The 13,426-nt window shown below is 37.9% G+C and overlaps 1 protein-coding gene across 1 annotated transcript in view; it reads right to left on the bottom strand.

The window, feature by feature from the left end:
* PRMT8 (protein arginine methyltransferase 8) overlaps positions 1–13,426 on the bottom strand; it is a 69,722-nt gene that overhangs the window by 19,919 nt on the left and 36,377 nt on the right. Inside the window, exons 3-6 of the mRNA XM_062571064.1 lie at positions 9,480–9,635; positions 4,903–4,966; positions 893–1,035; positions 401–488 (exon numbers count right to left, since the gene is read on the bottom strand). Coding sequence (XP_062427048.1) covers positions 401–488; positions 893–1,035; positions 4,903–4,966; positions 9,480–9,635 — 451 coding nt within the window. The remainder of the gene's footprint in view (positions 1–400; positions 489–892; positions 1,036–4,902; positions 4,967–9,479; positions 9,636–13,426) is intronic.

Raw genomic sequence — 13,426 nt, 5'->3', positions numbered from 1 at the left:
GTTAATTTTTCTGTTTTCTTCTTAATTTAAAAACAAAGAATAGCACCCAAATGCCAAGAGAATATTGCAGATTTTAATGGCAGTTGTGTGGGATGACGTATTTATCAAAGCAAAAACAAAACTAAATCTAAACCTGACATTTTTAAACAGGTAGAGATATTGCTATAACATGAAGCAAAGTCTAGATTGTTTTCTTTTTAAATTACTGTAAGTTTCCTGAATTAATCTCCAGACTAGAATTTTCTTAGTGTTCAGATGTATATTGTAATTCCGGCCTGATCTACATGAGTTCTTGTTTCTTTTCAAAACTTTGTCAAATGAGCTTACAGCAGGCCAGTATATATCAAATATTTGTAGGGAAATGACAATAGAAGAGGATTATTGTTAGGCATGTACTTACAGTGAATTTTGAAGTCCTTGTACTGTCTGTCTTCTATTGCTACCACGTACAAAGCAGCTCGGTCAGGAAACATTAGCCCTCCAGGTTTCTGTTGATGAATTGTGGGGAAATGGATCTCGTAATCTATTCACCTGACAAAGATACCACATTTTGAACTGCACGTACAAAAAACAGACAAGCACCCCTTGCATGCCTTTGTTGTTTTCCTTCAGATTGTCATATCAGCTTTAATAATTCAGCAATTGTTGCAGCCTGTGGCAATGTCATAGATAAATAGTGTCTATATGAACTGCACCAACTGTAATTCAAAAGCATAGATTTTTTAGTTGACCAGTCTCCCAGAGATTCCCTTTGTTAGTCTTTCTGTTAAAGCCTAAGAAATGGGACTTGGAGGAATGTCCTTTTTATGGTGACAGTAGAAGAGAGAAGGCTTGTAGTTAGAAAATAAATGATGACTGCTCCAGCAAGGAGTTTGACATGCAGAGCACCTACCAGCCACTTGTCTCGTGCGAAGATGACTGTGTTTAACATTGACTCATAGAAAAGACAGTAACCCATCCACTCGCTGATGATGATGTCTACTTTATCCACAGGTAATTCAACTTCTTCCACTTTACCTTTAAATATTGTGATTACTGAAAAAAGAATCCAAAGAAATATGTTTCACATGATAAAACACCTGACTAGGACTTCCTTACCGCTGAATGTCAGGCTGACCCTTTTTTTCAAAGATTCTCTTCCTGACCCTGTGTAGATGAGGGGTGACCCCACATGAGTCAATGAATTTTAGACTACTTTAAAATTCTCTACATTGAGTGTAGCATTGCATCAGTATAAAAGAAAACAAACAAAGTAAAACCCATATATCAAAAACAACAGGCCTTACCTAGTTACCTGCAGGATCTCATTTTACCTGCACCTTAGAATTTGGAAATTTATAGATCACTGACCAAGAAATGCAATACCCCTTATCATAAATATAGTGTTACATATTTATGGGCTCATCACAGCTAGAGTAGAGATTTATGGAACTAGGATCTAATTCTCATCTGCTTTTCAAACACATCGTGCTGGTTTCACAAAGAGGAGACTGAGACTAATTTTTTAGTGAATCCCGACTCAGTTAAGAAAGGCAGTTCTAGTTTGACAGTATACAAACATGAAAGTCTGTGCAAGAATGGTTCTCTTATGAAAAATCATTTGTCATTCCTTTCTGCTTTGTGATTAAATCCTTCATAACACATGGGCATACTCACTCTGAATTTTCTATCCAGTTTAGATTTGGATGGCTTTCCCCATTTATCTAAAGTGACTGCTGGAAAACATTCCTGTCAGATATTTTGTCAGCTCGTTAGTTTCATATAGCCTAAAAAGATTACTAGAAGTTTGCTGTAGCAGTATACCAGACCCTCAGAGATGACATACAACATGGCTCATTAAATGCTATACATACAACAATGTTATGCACTACTTACAGAGGAAGGATGGGAGAGCAAAAGCAGGTCAATGAGCAATGAATAGAACTGGTTGATACTAGAGTGGATAATTTGCTTAAAGCAAAATGAAAGCTGGTTCAAATGTAGTTCAATTGTAACAATTATCTCCTTTCAGGATCACTATGTAAATTACTAATCATTCTTGTAATTTTTTGTATATATTTCCTATTTAAAAATGTATTATAAATTATTCAGAAAAGTAATTTTCAGCTTAGGTTTCTCTACTATTCATATTGTTTGTTCCAGTGGGTAGTCAGTCATATGGTTCTAGATTCTTCTATAACAGGGTAATTACAGGTACTTAAATTCTAAGGGTAAAACTGTGGTTAGGGAATATTTTACTTTCCATTATTAATGGATAGGATGACTGGATTGCTCTTAATAAGTAGCAATTAATAGTTTTATTGATGAAAGTGGCCAATATATAGTTTGATGAAGACAAAAGTGCTTTCATTTAGCTAGAACTGTTTCCTGTGCTACAGTGGATTGTGGGTTGACTGATTTTTAGAGCTTAGTCCATGAAAATGAGGTTTCATATTTCCAAAATATGTGCAGTATTAATACTACTGTAGTCAGACATGGCTACCTTATTTTCATAGCAAATCAAAACCGGCAAACCTTTAATCCAGCCTGGCCCTCTAAGAAGTTGGGAACATTCTTACTCAGACTGGTAACATGAGGTATCAGCTGGTGAGAGCAAACTGATTGGAAAAGAGTACAGAGTTCCCTCCTTCTTTTCCGTTTTAAACTTCTGCTACTACGTTTAGTAGTTCAGTAGTTCATCTATTGTCATACCTGTAGTTAAAAGCCCCAGTCAAGCTCTCTTTAGTGCACCTAAGAACATTCATTGTCTCTATTCTTTCAGAGAGAATTTTAGTGATGCTTAGCTACCAGTGTGACACTACTGCAGACTTCAAAGCCCTCTGTTTATATCTAGAACAGTCATAGCATGAGCAGCAGCAGTACAAGTTCCTCCCACCGCCCTTCGCTTTGATGAAACACCTTCATAAGGCACCATGTGGGAGCAGATTGGCTGTACTTAGCTGTATTGCATCTGTTCTGAAAACACTGGCGTGTTTGTTCAGTCCCTTTTGTTGGCTCTGCAGTTCTCTAAACAATTAGGGGAGAAAAAGTAAAATTTTCATAAGCAGCAAGATCCTTGGGTTTAGCACCAGGTCTCATTAAAATAAATGTGATTGTGGATCAGTGCAAAGTGTGAAAGTGTAAATGTTAGCTCAGTGGGGTAATTTGATTATACAGGAAACCAAACTGCAGTTCCACAGACTGCTGAGCCTGTGTTAATGAGTCACTCTTGCCAAGGGGGCGGAATCTCTGCTTCTTCCCCCCTCCACCACTTTTTCCAAGAACTTCATCCTGCTATTTACCTTGTACTGCCTCTGGAGCTCACTGGATTCTTCCTGGAGCTAATTTAACTCACTAAATGTATTAATCACACATGAAATGTACTGTTGCCACAGGATACTTCAGCTGCTCCTAAAATTGAGAGAATGATCCTTCAATAACCCTCACTCACTAACAAAAACAAAAATCAACAGTTTTGTTTTGCTTGAGAGCACAATGTTTGGTATAAAATCAAGAACATTTTCAGCTGCTCATTCTTCAGGGAATTGTCACTCTGGACTTCTAAATCAGCTATTAATTCTAACAATGGTTCCTGCAGCTGTAACAATTCCTGAACCAGGTTGGAGTGTGCTAGAAATACAAACTAATATGAATGACTTTCCAGTATGTTGTCTGTGCAGCTATTTCACCAGGGTTATACTGGGAACCTACTTGCCCTGCACTAAGAATGCACACTAATCAAGCTGAAGTGTTGACATTTCTTTAATGCCTTCTTCTTTTTGTGGCAATAAAGTATTTTCGAGTTCTTTGCTTCCTTCTTTTTCTGAACCAGAATTTACATACACTGACTGGCCACTTACATGTCACTGTTATGTTCATTCTGTTTCTTTCACACCATTTGAATACTTGCTGCATGAGAAATCCTCCCCCCCCCAGGAAGCTACTTGTTAGTCAGAAGCTTTAAGTGACAACAGTGAAAATTAGGGCAGATCTAAAACAGAACAGAAATCCAGTTCTGCACATGTGCTAACACTGCATTAGTGCAGACATAGTGGAGCAGCACAGGATGTAGCCTAGCCAGCTAGGATCTGCCTCGCTTTGCAGCAAAGATAAGCTCTTTATAAAGAGCACCTTGAAACTGGAACGAGCTCACAGCCTCGACTGAAAAAGCCTGATTTCTTCAGGATTTTATAAAAATATCTTACGTGCTGCAGTTGAGGGGAGAACTGAAGAGATGAAATAGAGCTAGTTGGAGATTTTTTTGTTAACAGCTTTCAGGAGGCTTTAATATATATATATTTTAATTGAAATGTTTCCAAAACCCTGGAAATTTCAACAGTTTTCCTTTCAATAAAAAAAAGTGTTTCAGTGACACTATCATTTTAGGAATTGAGAGTTTTGATATATGTGTGTGCGTGTATTTCAATAAGCTTTTTTTTTTTTTTTTTTTTTTTTTTTTAATTTTTTAGTTTTTTAGAAGTTGTAATCATAAGAAACTCCCAGTTAGTGATAAATGTTTATGGACTTGGAATACTTTTTGTTCAGAACCCCATTTCAGGTTGAATTTAAGAGTACATGTGTGTATGTGTGTGTATTGATTCTGTCTAAGAGACGAGGTGGAAAAGAAATGGCAATTCTGATGCCTGTTCAGCTCTAATATGCTATCTGCTTTGCTGTATCAAATAAGCAGCTGATAAGTTCCATTTACTTCTGTTGCCTGTAAGCTTAGAAGTAAAAGTAACTTCTTCTGTGAGCAACTATTGGGTATCTAGAATGAGGTATTGTTTTAGTTCTGTATTTACGTAAATAAATAAATACAAACCCACCATTTACGTGTAAATTACACAACACAAATTAACTAGAGAAAGCAAAAAACAGTTAGCATCCCTTTCTCCTGAAAAAATATACTTATGCATGTCTTACTGTTGTCCAAGTGGTTGGCCTTGATGATTTTTTCTGAGTAATCAGATATGCTTGAGCATTCAATCTAGGAAGAAAAACAGGAGGAACAGTAGTTGTGTGTTACAGACATCAAATATCTGAATAGAAACAATTTCTATTAAATGCAGCAAAGATTGTAAGGGATCTGTAATCACTGATAGCAGAGTACATCAAACCTTTCTGAACATTATTAAGATATTTAAACTGAAGCCTGTTTGTGAGCTAAACAGTCTCATATGAGCTAAACAGTCTCATACAGAAAGGGTTGTTATTAAAACTGTTCAAATGTGGAAAGAAGAGGTCCTAATTACATACAAAATGACATATTTTATCAACTATATTAATTTATTCCTGCTTACCTCAGAATACTGTTCCCCTCCCCACCAAATCTGCTGAAGGGAATCAATTAGCATGACGCTACATTGTTTCATCTACTTTAAAACAAAATACATCCCAACTCTGTGAATTATACTAAATTTCAAATCATGCCAATTCTAGTCTGTTTCAAAAAACAATTGTTTTTCTTCATGAGATTCTATCATTTTTGGCCATGTATGCTATAGAAAAAGAGTTAAGAAATTTTTAACATAAAAAAATTACTGAAGTTATTGTATTTCCAAAAACATCCAGATCTGTGTCTGTCTTTTCCAATGACAAAGATTGTATCACTTGCCACACTTCATTCAAAGATTCAGAATCTAATTTGGCTGTCACATTGGTTCTATAAACATTTCATGCTATTGGATCTCTTTTTTCTTTTGCAAGTATCTTTGTATTTAAACCTCGATCTTTAAATGAGAAGTGAATCAGGTCCACCAACCTCAGCAGAGTAATTACCAGTATTCCTGTGGTGGAGAGGTGTCTTAGTTTGTTTCTGTGTGGCCAGGAAACTGTGTGCTTTGAAGCACACATTCATTAGGTCCTCCAGTTCTTAAAATCAGAGGATTTCATTGAGCATGCTGTAGCTGCCTTCCGGAAACCCAAGCATGGGTAAAGATGGAGCTCAGCTGAATCTCGTCATAACATGGAGTCAAGACAAAGTCAGTTATACTCTTGGTCTCAGGAACTGAAAAGTGTTCCTGAGTCTCATGATATAGACATGCATATAGTTTATTGCAGGTATGAAACAGAGACAAGACCTTTGATATAATCATAGACATACTTTGTATGTCTGAAGAACTTGAGCAGGAGCATATGTGGCTTCCTCTTAGTTTTCTCTCTCCTGCAGGAGTTATACCTTTGCTTGTCCTTCTATCTCCCCACAAACATGAAGACAGTAGGAAGGTGGTTTCCAATGTAGAGTGGAGCATAGCATAAGCCTCAGCCCCTGCACTTCTGTTAAGAATGGAGACTGCCTTTAAGTCCTTCTTCTAGGACTCTGTGGGGATCAGGTGTAGGCGGACAACCAGAGTAAATTATGAAGAACAGTGTTTTGCAGATACAAGGGCATCTGCTTTGCTTAAGTTCTCCTCTGTGTTAACCTGGGAACTATACTTAAGTTCTCCAGTTCTACAGTAAGATATTCAAAGTTTTCCCACAACCCTTCAATTTGACTGTCTTTCATAACTATGAGCAGCTAACACTTGCTGGCAGCTCTCACAAGGTATTCAGTGCTCTCCACTAGACTTGGTAAGTTATTCAGGAGAATAGCCTTCTTCAGGTTAGAAACTCTGCAAGTTATTGATTATTCAACAGTACTGAGTATTCAACAGTTACCAAATCTGATGTTGGAATGCTGCTTTGCTGTCACATACAGACATTTAGCTAAGAAATAGGACTTTATGAAAATGAGAGAGCAACTTCAATCACTCTAAATGTTATATTCAGAATAAGGTTTCTTTAGGTAGGAAGGATCTTGAACTAAACCGTGTAGACCATCCCCCAGCATTATAGCAGGATTATGTTAACTAGCCATCTCTCCAGTCAGCTTTCTTCATTGTCTTATCTGTCTAAGAGTTATAATACTTGCAATATTTTACTTAATTTCTATATGAGGCAACTACAGGATCCACAGGCATCTCAAAATTCACAGTGTCAGAAAAGTGTATATAGGAAAGTTAACTCTAATGAGTTAGCGTGTCATAAGACTATAATGGAAAAATAACATTTTTACTGGCAAGAGCCCTGATTACGTTTGATTCAAATTTCTACTGTACTATGTTGGTTTCTCTTTTCTGTCAGTACTTTACTCAGAAAGACTGACAGAAACATATGGGTTGAAATCAGTGTGTGCACATAGAAAACCACAAAAGAGGACAAAAAGAATTAATTTATTTTAACTTTTAAAAAGGATTCAATCTCATATGGCAGATAATTCTTTGTTTCTTACCCATGTTGACTAGTATGAATTTGGGGATTTTTGTTGTCATTCTCTTCCTTGTATTCCTGGACATTTCTATTTCTTGCATGACTGAACAGATTTAATCTAAATCATATATTTTCACTACATTTCTCCATCCTCTCTGGCTTACATTAATAGCTTTAATCTTTTACTAAGAAAAGAATTACAATGTCTTTTATATTTGCCCTTAACTTCGTTAAAACATGAGCTGTAGTCTAAGTGATTTTTGCTTATGTTTTTGAAGGCCTTTTGACTTCTCTTAGAGAAATACTGCTTTCCCTGAGTTTCTCTGATTTTTGTGCCCTTTCAAAATCATGAGGGCAAAAGTTGTTGGTAATTATCTAATCAATTCCTAATTTACCTCTTCCAACTATGACATTAAACTGTCAGTAACACTTCATATAACCCTTTTCTCCCTAATTCCCATGTATTTAATTTATCCTCTAAGAGTCAGACTGTGCTTGCTGTTTTTTCTGGGACTTTTTCTGATACAGTCACCACCTATTGCATTCTCAGATTTCCTTTTCTATTTGGCTGAGTCCTCATCACTTTCTTATCATCCAGTTCAACTACCATCTTCCATATATCTTCATATCATGTGTCAGTTTAATTCCTGCTTACTTATACTGTCTTGTTTATCTGAAAGTAGCACAGAATTCAGATAGTTCTATTACAGAGAGTAACCTGAATTTTGTAGAACTAAATGCAATAGATGAGTTGAGGATCAAGGGATAAATTCTCAAGGATAGGATAGATTTTCATGGGATAGGATTTCAAGATTTTCAAGGGATTCAAGAGTTTTCACCCTGCCAGTGGTGCAGCACTGGAACAGCCTGAGATAGGATTTGGAATCTCCTGCCTTGAAGGTTTTCAGAAGTGAACTGGACGTGGCCCTGAACAAGTTTTAGCTTTAACGTTAACTCTGCTTTGAGTAGGAGGTTGGATTAGAGACTTTCAGATGTATCCTCACCTATGATTTATACTTTTTGAAGACCTAGAGATGATTCTAGCAATTGGTTGAGTAGTAGCAAGAAATAATTTCCAAAAATGAGTGGGAAGGGATGAGGAAAACCATACAGGGAAGTGGGTGAAATTTGACCCTGGAGAACGAGGAAGAAAAGAATTAATTTCAGTGGCAACGTGGTCAGGAAATCATCACTGAGCATTTTTCAATTGTTCCCACATCATACTATTGAAATATAGCATCTAGATGGCACACCCCCTGCCTGTGCTGAATGTGCTGAATGGTCCATGGGTAAGCTGACTCTGATGTGGCACTGAGATTTATAAGTGTCTGAGGCAGGGCCCTAAGTATAAAGAAAGCCAAAGGAATAATAATAATAAAAAGTATCCCCCCCAAATGCTCCAAACAAACAAACAAACAAAAAAAAATGCAGAAAAGTATTCACTTTTATTTTTCTGAGTGAATTTTCTGCTAGTGACATCTGTGTCTTCAAATACATGGTGGTAGCCAACTGAGTTTTGGTGAACAACTTTGTTGATAAAAAGTACACAGAGGAATAAAATACTGTTCCCTTTGTTTGAGCTATGTTGGCTCTGCAGCACAAAAAAGAAGTCAAAAGCAAAAAGAATTTGTGTTTGTTGTTTTAGAGCCACTACAAATAACTCTGAATACACTTCAGTGTATTTGTAGAAGCAAATCTTCAGAATAAGATGCTATTCCTCTATACTAAGTTCCCCATGGAGAACTGCGCTTTAAGGCTCATACAGCTCAATATATTTAAGGTAATAATTCCCTCTCCTCTCTTAAAAGTATTGCTCTGTCCAGGTTCTCTGAGTTGTAATGGACAAAGCTTTTTAAAGAAATTTGTTTCCAGGACTTCAAAGTTTCAGACCTTAAGAAGAATTAAAAACAGGCAAGATACCTCTCTGAAAATGAACGAGCCCTTTCTACATTTTTCTGCAGTCAAAATAAAATGCAAGTATGTCCTAAGATCACCAAAGATTATATACAAAAAAAGAAATTAATTCTTAATCTGGAAAAGACACTCTACTCCCAGTGATAGAAAACAACAGAACTCCAGTGGAGTCACTGTGACTTGAGCCATACAACAGTTTGGCTCCAGATCTAAGGAAGAATTTCAAATGAAGACAAGGAAACCAGGGTGAATCACCAAGCTAAAATCCATTTTACTTTTTTCCTTCTCAGGCAAAACACAACAAACAAAAACCAGAATATGAAGAAAAGTCTTCTTACCCCATATACCTTCTTGGCTCCCGCCTTTGCAGCAAACATGGAGAGGATTCCTGTGCCACTTCCAACATCCAGTACAATTTTATCTTTAAAAACATGTTTATTGTGATACATGGAGTTTCTATAGGTTAATGTGCGCACTTCATCCTTTAGCATTTCCTATGGTAAAAAAAAGCAGTGTGCTCATTCTCAATGCATTCACCATTGCTGCTGAATGCATTTTCCTGTTAAAATGATACATTCAAACATTATTAAAATCCCACCTGAAGAGTTATGCCAAGTATTTTGGGGTGCACACATCAAATCAGCTGTAAAATGCCAGGTGCTTAGAAGTGAAATCTTAAGAATAAGCATGACTTCATTCATAAGATTCTATTTCTCTAGGTATTAGTTCACTGTTACAAATGGTAACAAAAAAACAACCAAACAAACAAACCAAAAAAAGAATCTGACAGCACTGCTTTAAGCATGGACAGAAATCTCCTATAACATGCAAAACCTAGCATCTCAGCAAAGAGATGTTCCGAGCTTCCTCTTTCAACAGAAATAAATCACTTCCTTAAGCATTATAAAAAGGTGGTCTTGAAAACCTTGCCCAAAGTGATGCAGTAAGTCCACAGCAGAGCTTGGAAATAGCATGCTCTTTTTGGACTCCATTTTACTCTCCTATTCATTTGTTCCTATTACCAATTTCCAGAAGACATGTTAATGTGTAACCTAGATAGCTATCTCATTATTTTAAGCTGTCATTGTTAGGTGCTGATATTTGTTTCATTGATTGCAGTGTATATACATTTCTTTCCTTTGACACCATGAATTACAGTAATCAATAAAACTATCAATAGCAAGTGCTGAGGTCAAGATGTGGGTGCCATTTTAAAGACAAATGTAGGTCATTCAATATACACTTTAACATTTTTTTTCAAAAATTCATCTATTAGCTCTAAAGAGCTGAACCTTTGCTTATACTACTGCCATCACTTCATAGTTTAAGCAGGCAGGCAAATAGCTTTTTGAAGTTCAGGATAAAGGGAATCAGCCCACTGCCCAGCAGATGGAAGCACTAGTGCACCAAATTGTTACATGTATCATCTGCTTGTTTATTTGCAGGAGATAATACTTACAACTGTAGATGAATAAAGGGCGATTTTGTCATTATGAAACATGGTCTGGTGTCAGGCAAAGAAAGAGGCTGAGAAATAGTCCAAGGCCGTACATTGTCCTAAGTAGGAATGCTCCCTGGGAATGTTTTCTGGTACAATTTCCATTTCTCATGTTTCCATAGGATTGTTACTTACATCATGACATTGCTTACTATTGCCAGATGGCACATTATTAGAGTCTGCTTTTACAAAGCTACAATATTCCCTGAATACATAATCTGCTATTGAATCAGAGAATTGCTGAGGTTAGAAGGGACCTCTGGAAATCATCTTGTTCACGCCCCTGCCCCTGCTCAAAGAAGGTTAAACTAGTGCAAGTTGCTCAAGACTTCATCCAGTCAGGTTTTGAATATCTAAGAATGGAGACTCTACCATCCACATCTGACAAATCTCACAATAAAAAAGCTTTTTCTTATGTTAATGTTTAAAAGGAATTTCTGGTATTTTAGTTTGTGCCCATTACCTCTTGCTCTTTCATTGGATACCATAGAGAAGAATCTGGCTCTGTCTTCTTTACTTCCTCATTCATCAGGAATTTATAGACATTGATAAGATCCTCCCTGAACTGTCTTTTCTCAGGCTGAACAGTCCAGTCCTCTCAGAATCACCTCATATGAAAGATACTCCAAAACCTTAATCACTTTCTTGGGCCTTCATTGGACCTACTTCAGTATTTCTTCTACTGGGAGCCCAGAACTGGACAAAGCACTCCAGATGTGGTCTTGTCAGTGCTGAATTGCTTTCCTCAATCTGCTGGCAATACTCTTCCTAAGGCAGCCCAGAATGCTGTTGGCCTTTTTTGCTGCAAGAGTGTATTGCTGGCTCATGTTCAAATTATTGTCCACCAGGACCCCTATGACCTTTTACGTAAAACTAGCCAGTAGGTCCCCAGCATGTGCTGGTGAGTAAGACTACACCTCCCTAGGTGCAGGACTTTTTTCCCCCTCTTATTGATCTTTGCAATATTCCTATCAGCCTTTTTCTCCAGTCTATTGAAGTCCCTCTGAATGGCAGCATAACCATCTTCTGTGCCATTCACTCTTCCTAGTTTTGTATCATCAACAAACTTGCTGATCATGCATTCTGTCCCATCATGAAGGTCATTAATGAAGATGTTAAACAGTATTGGCCATGCTACTGACCCCTGGGAGACACCTCTAGTGACTGGCCTCCAGCTGGACTTTGTGCCACTGATCACAACCCTTTAAGACAAGCAGTTCAGCTGGTTTTCAGTCCATTTCACTATCCATTTGCCTAGTTTGTATTTCACCAGCTTGTGTATCCCCAATGTTATGGGAGACAGCGTTAAAAGCCTTTCTGAAGTCAAGAGAAACAGCATCCACTACTCTCTTCTCATCCACGGAGTCATTTCTTTCACCATAGAAAGCTATCATGTCGGTCAGGTATGACCAAATCTATGCTGAATACAACCAATCATCTTGCCCTTAATATGTTTGGGAATGATTTCCAGGAGGTTTTGCTCCATCACCTTCCCACGGTTTGAAGTGAAGTTGATTGGCCTGTAGTGCCCCTTACTGAAGACAGGAGTGATAACTGCTTTCTTCTAGTCCTCAGGAACCTCCCTCAGTCACCGTGACCTTTCAAAGATAATCAAGACTGGTCTTGAGATGACATTAGCTAGTTCCTTCAGTACTCATAGATGCATCTCATCAGATCCCATGGACTTGTGTACTTCCATTTTGTTTAAATGTTACATAACTTGATCCTTCTCTACTGAGGGTAGGTCTTCCTTGCTCCAGACTTTGCCACTGCTTTTAGGCACATAGGATTCCTGAAGGTAAATCTTACTAATAAAGGTTGAAGTGAAGAAATAATTTTTCATGTCCTTTGCCACCAGATCCCCTGTTCCATTCAGTAGTGGGTCCTAATTTTCCTTTATCTTCTTTATGCTGCAGATGTTCCTACAGAGGCTCTTTACATCCCCCTCCAGATTCATCTCCAGGTGCATTTTAACTTTCCTAATCACATCCCTGCATATGTCGACAATGTCTTCAAATCACTCAAGTCACCTGTCCCTGCTACCACCTCTTGTATGCATTTTTGTTTGTTTAAGTGTAATCAGGAGCACCTTGTTCATCCATGCATGCCTCCTGTCATCTCTGCTTGACTTTCTGCACATCAGGATAGACCATTCTTGAACTTAAGGAGGCGATCATTGGAAATCAACCATCTTTCTTGGACCTCTCTTCCCTCCAGCACTGTCTCTGATGGGAATTTTCCAAGCAGATCCCTGAACAGCTCTAAATCTGCTTTCATGAAGTGCAGGCTTTTTGCCTTGTTCCTTTCTCACAGGATCCTGCACTCCACCATGTCATGGCTGCTGCAGCCAAAGGTGTCCCTGACTTTCACATACCCAACTAGTTCTTCCTTGTTTGTAAGTACTGAGTCCAGCAGAGCACCTACCCAAGTTGGCTCCTCGCTCACCTGTGTCAGGAAGCTGTTGTCATTGCACTCCAGAAACTCCTGAATTGCTAATGGCCTGATACATTGCTCTTCCAGCAGATACTTTTTTGCCCTGCTTGGTAGGGTGGATTACACCTCTTCCTAGCAGTCATCAATTCTTGTCATTGACAGAAGCTGCACAACATATTGACCCACAGGCAATTTCCTCTTCTGAAGACCTTCTCTTTCCCTGTTACGATTGAGGAAAAAAAAAAAACACTTGGGACCCCTTACCCCTGACCGTTGCCCCCTGAGGCCTGTAGTTGTTAGATATGCTTCAGGTCTTCCCTTTGGCAGTATTACTCATGTCCATATAGAAGAGCA

Source organism: Rhea pennata, chromosome 1 (genome assembly GCF_028389875.1).
Source record: "Rhea pennata isolate bPtePen1 chromosome 1, bPtePen1.pri, whole genome shotgun sequence".
NCBI lineage: Eukaryota > Metazoa > Chordata > Aves > Rheiformes > Rheidae > Rhea > Rhea pennata.
This window is presented reverse-complemented; position numbering and strand designations above follow the sequence as displayed.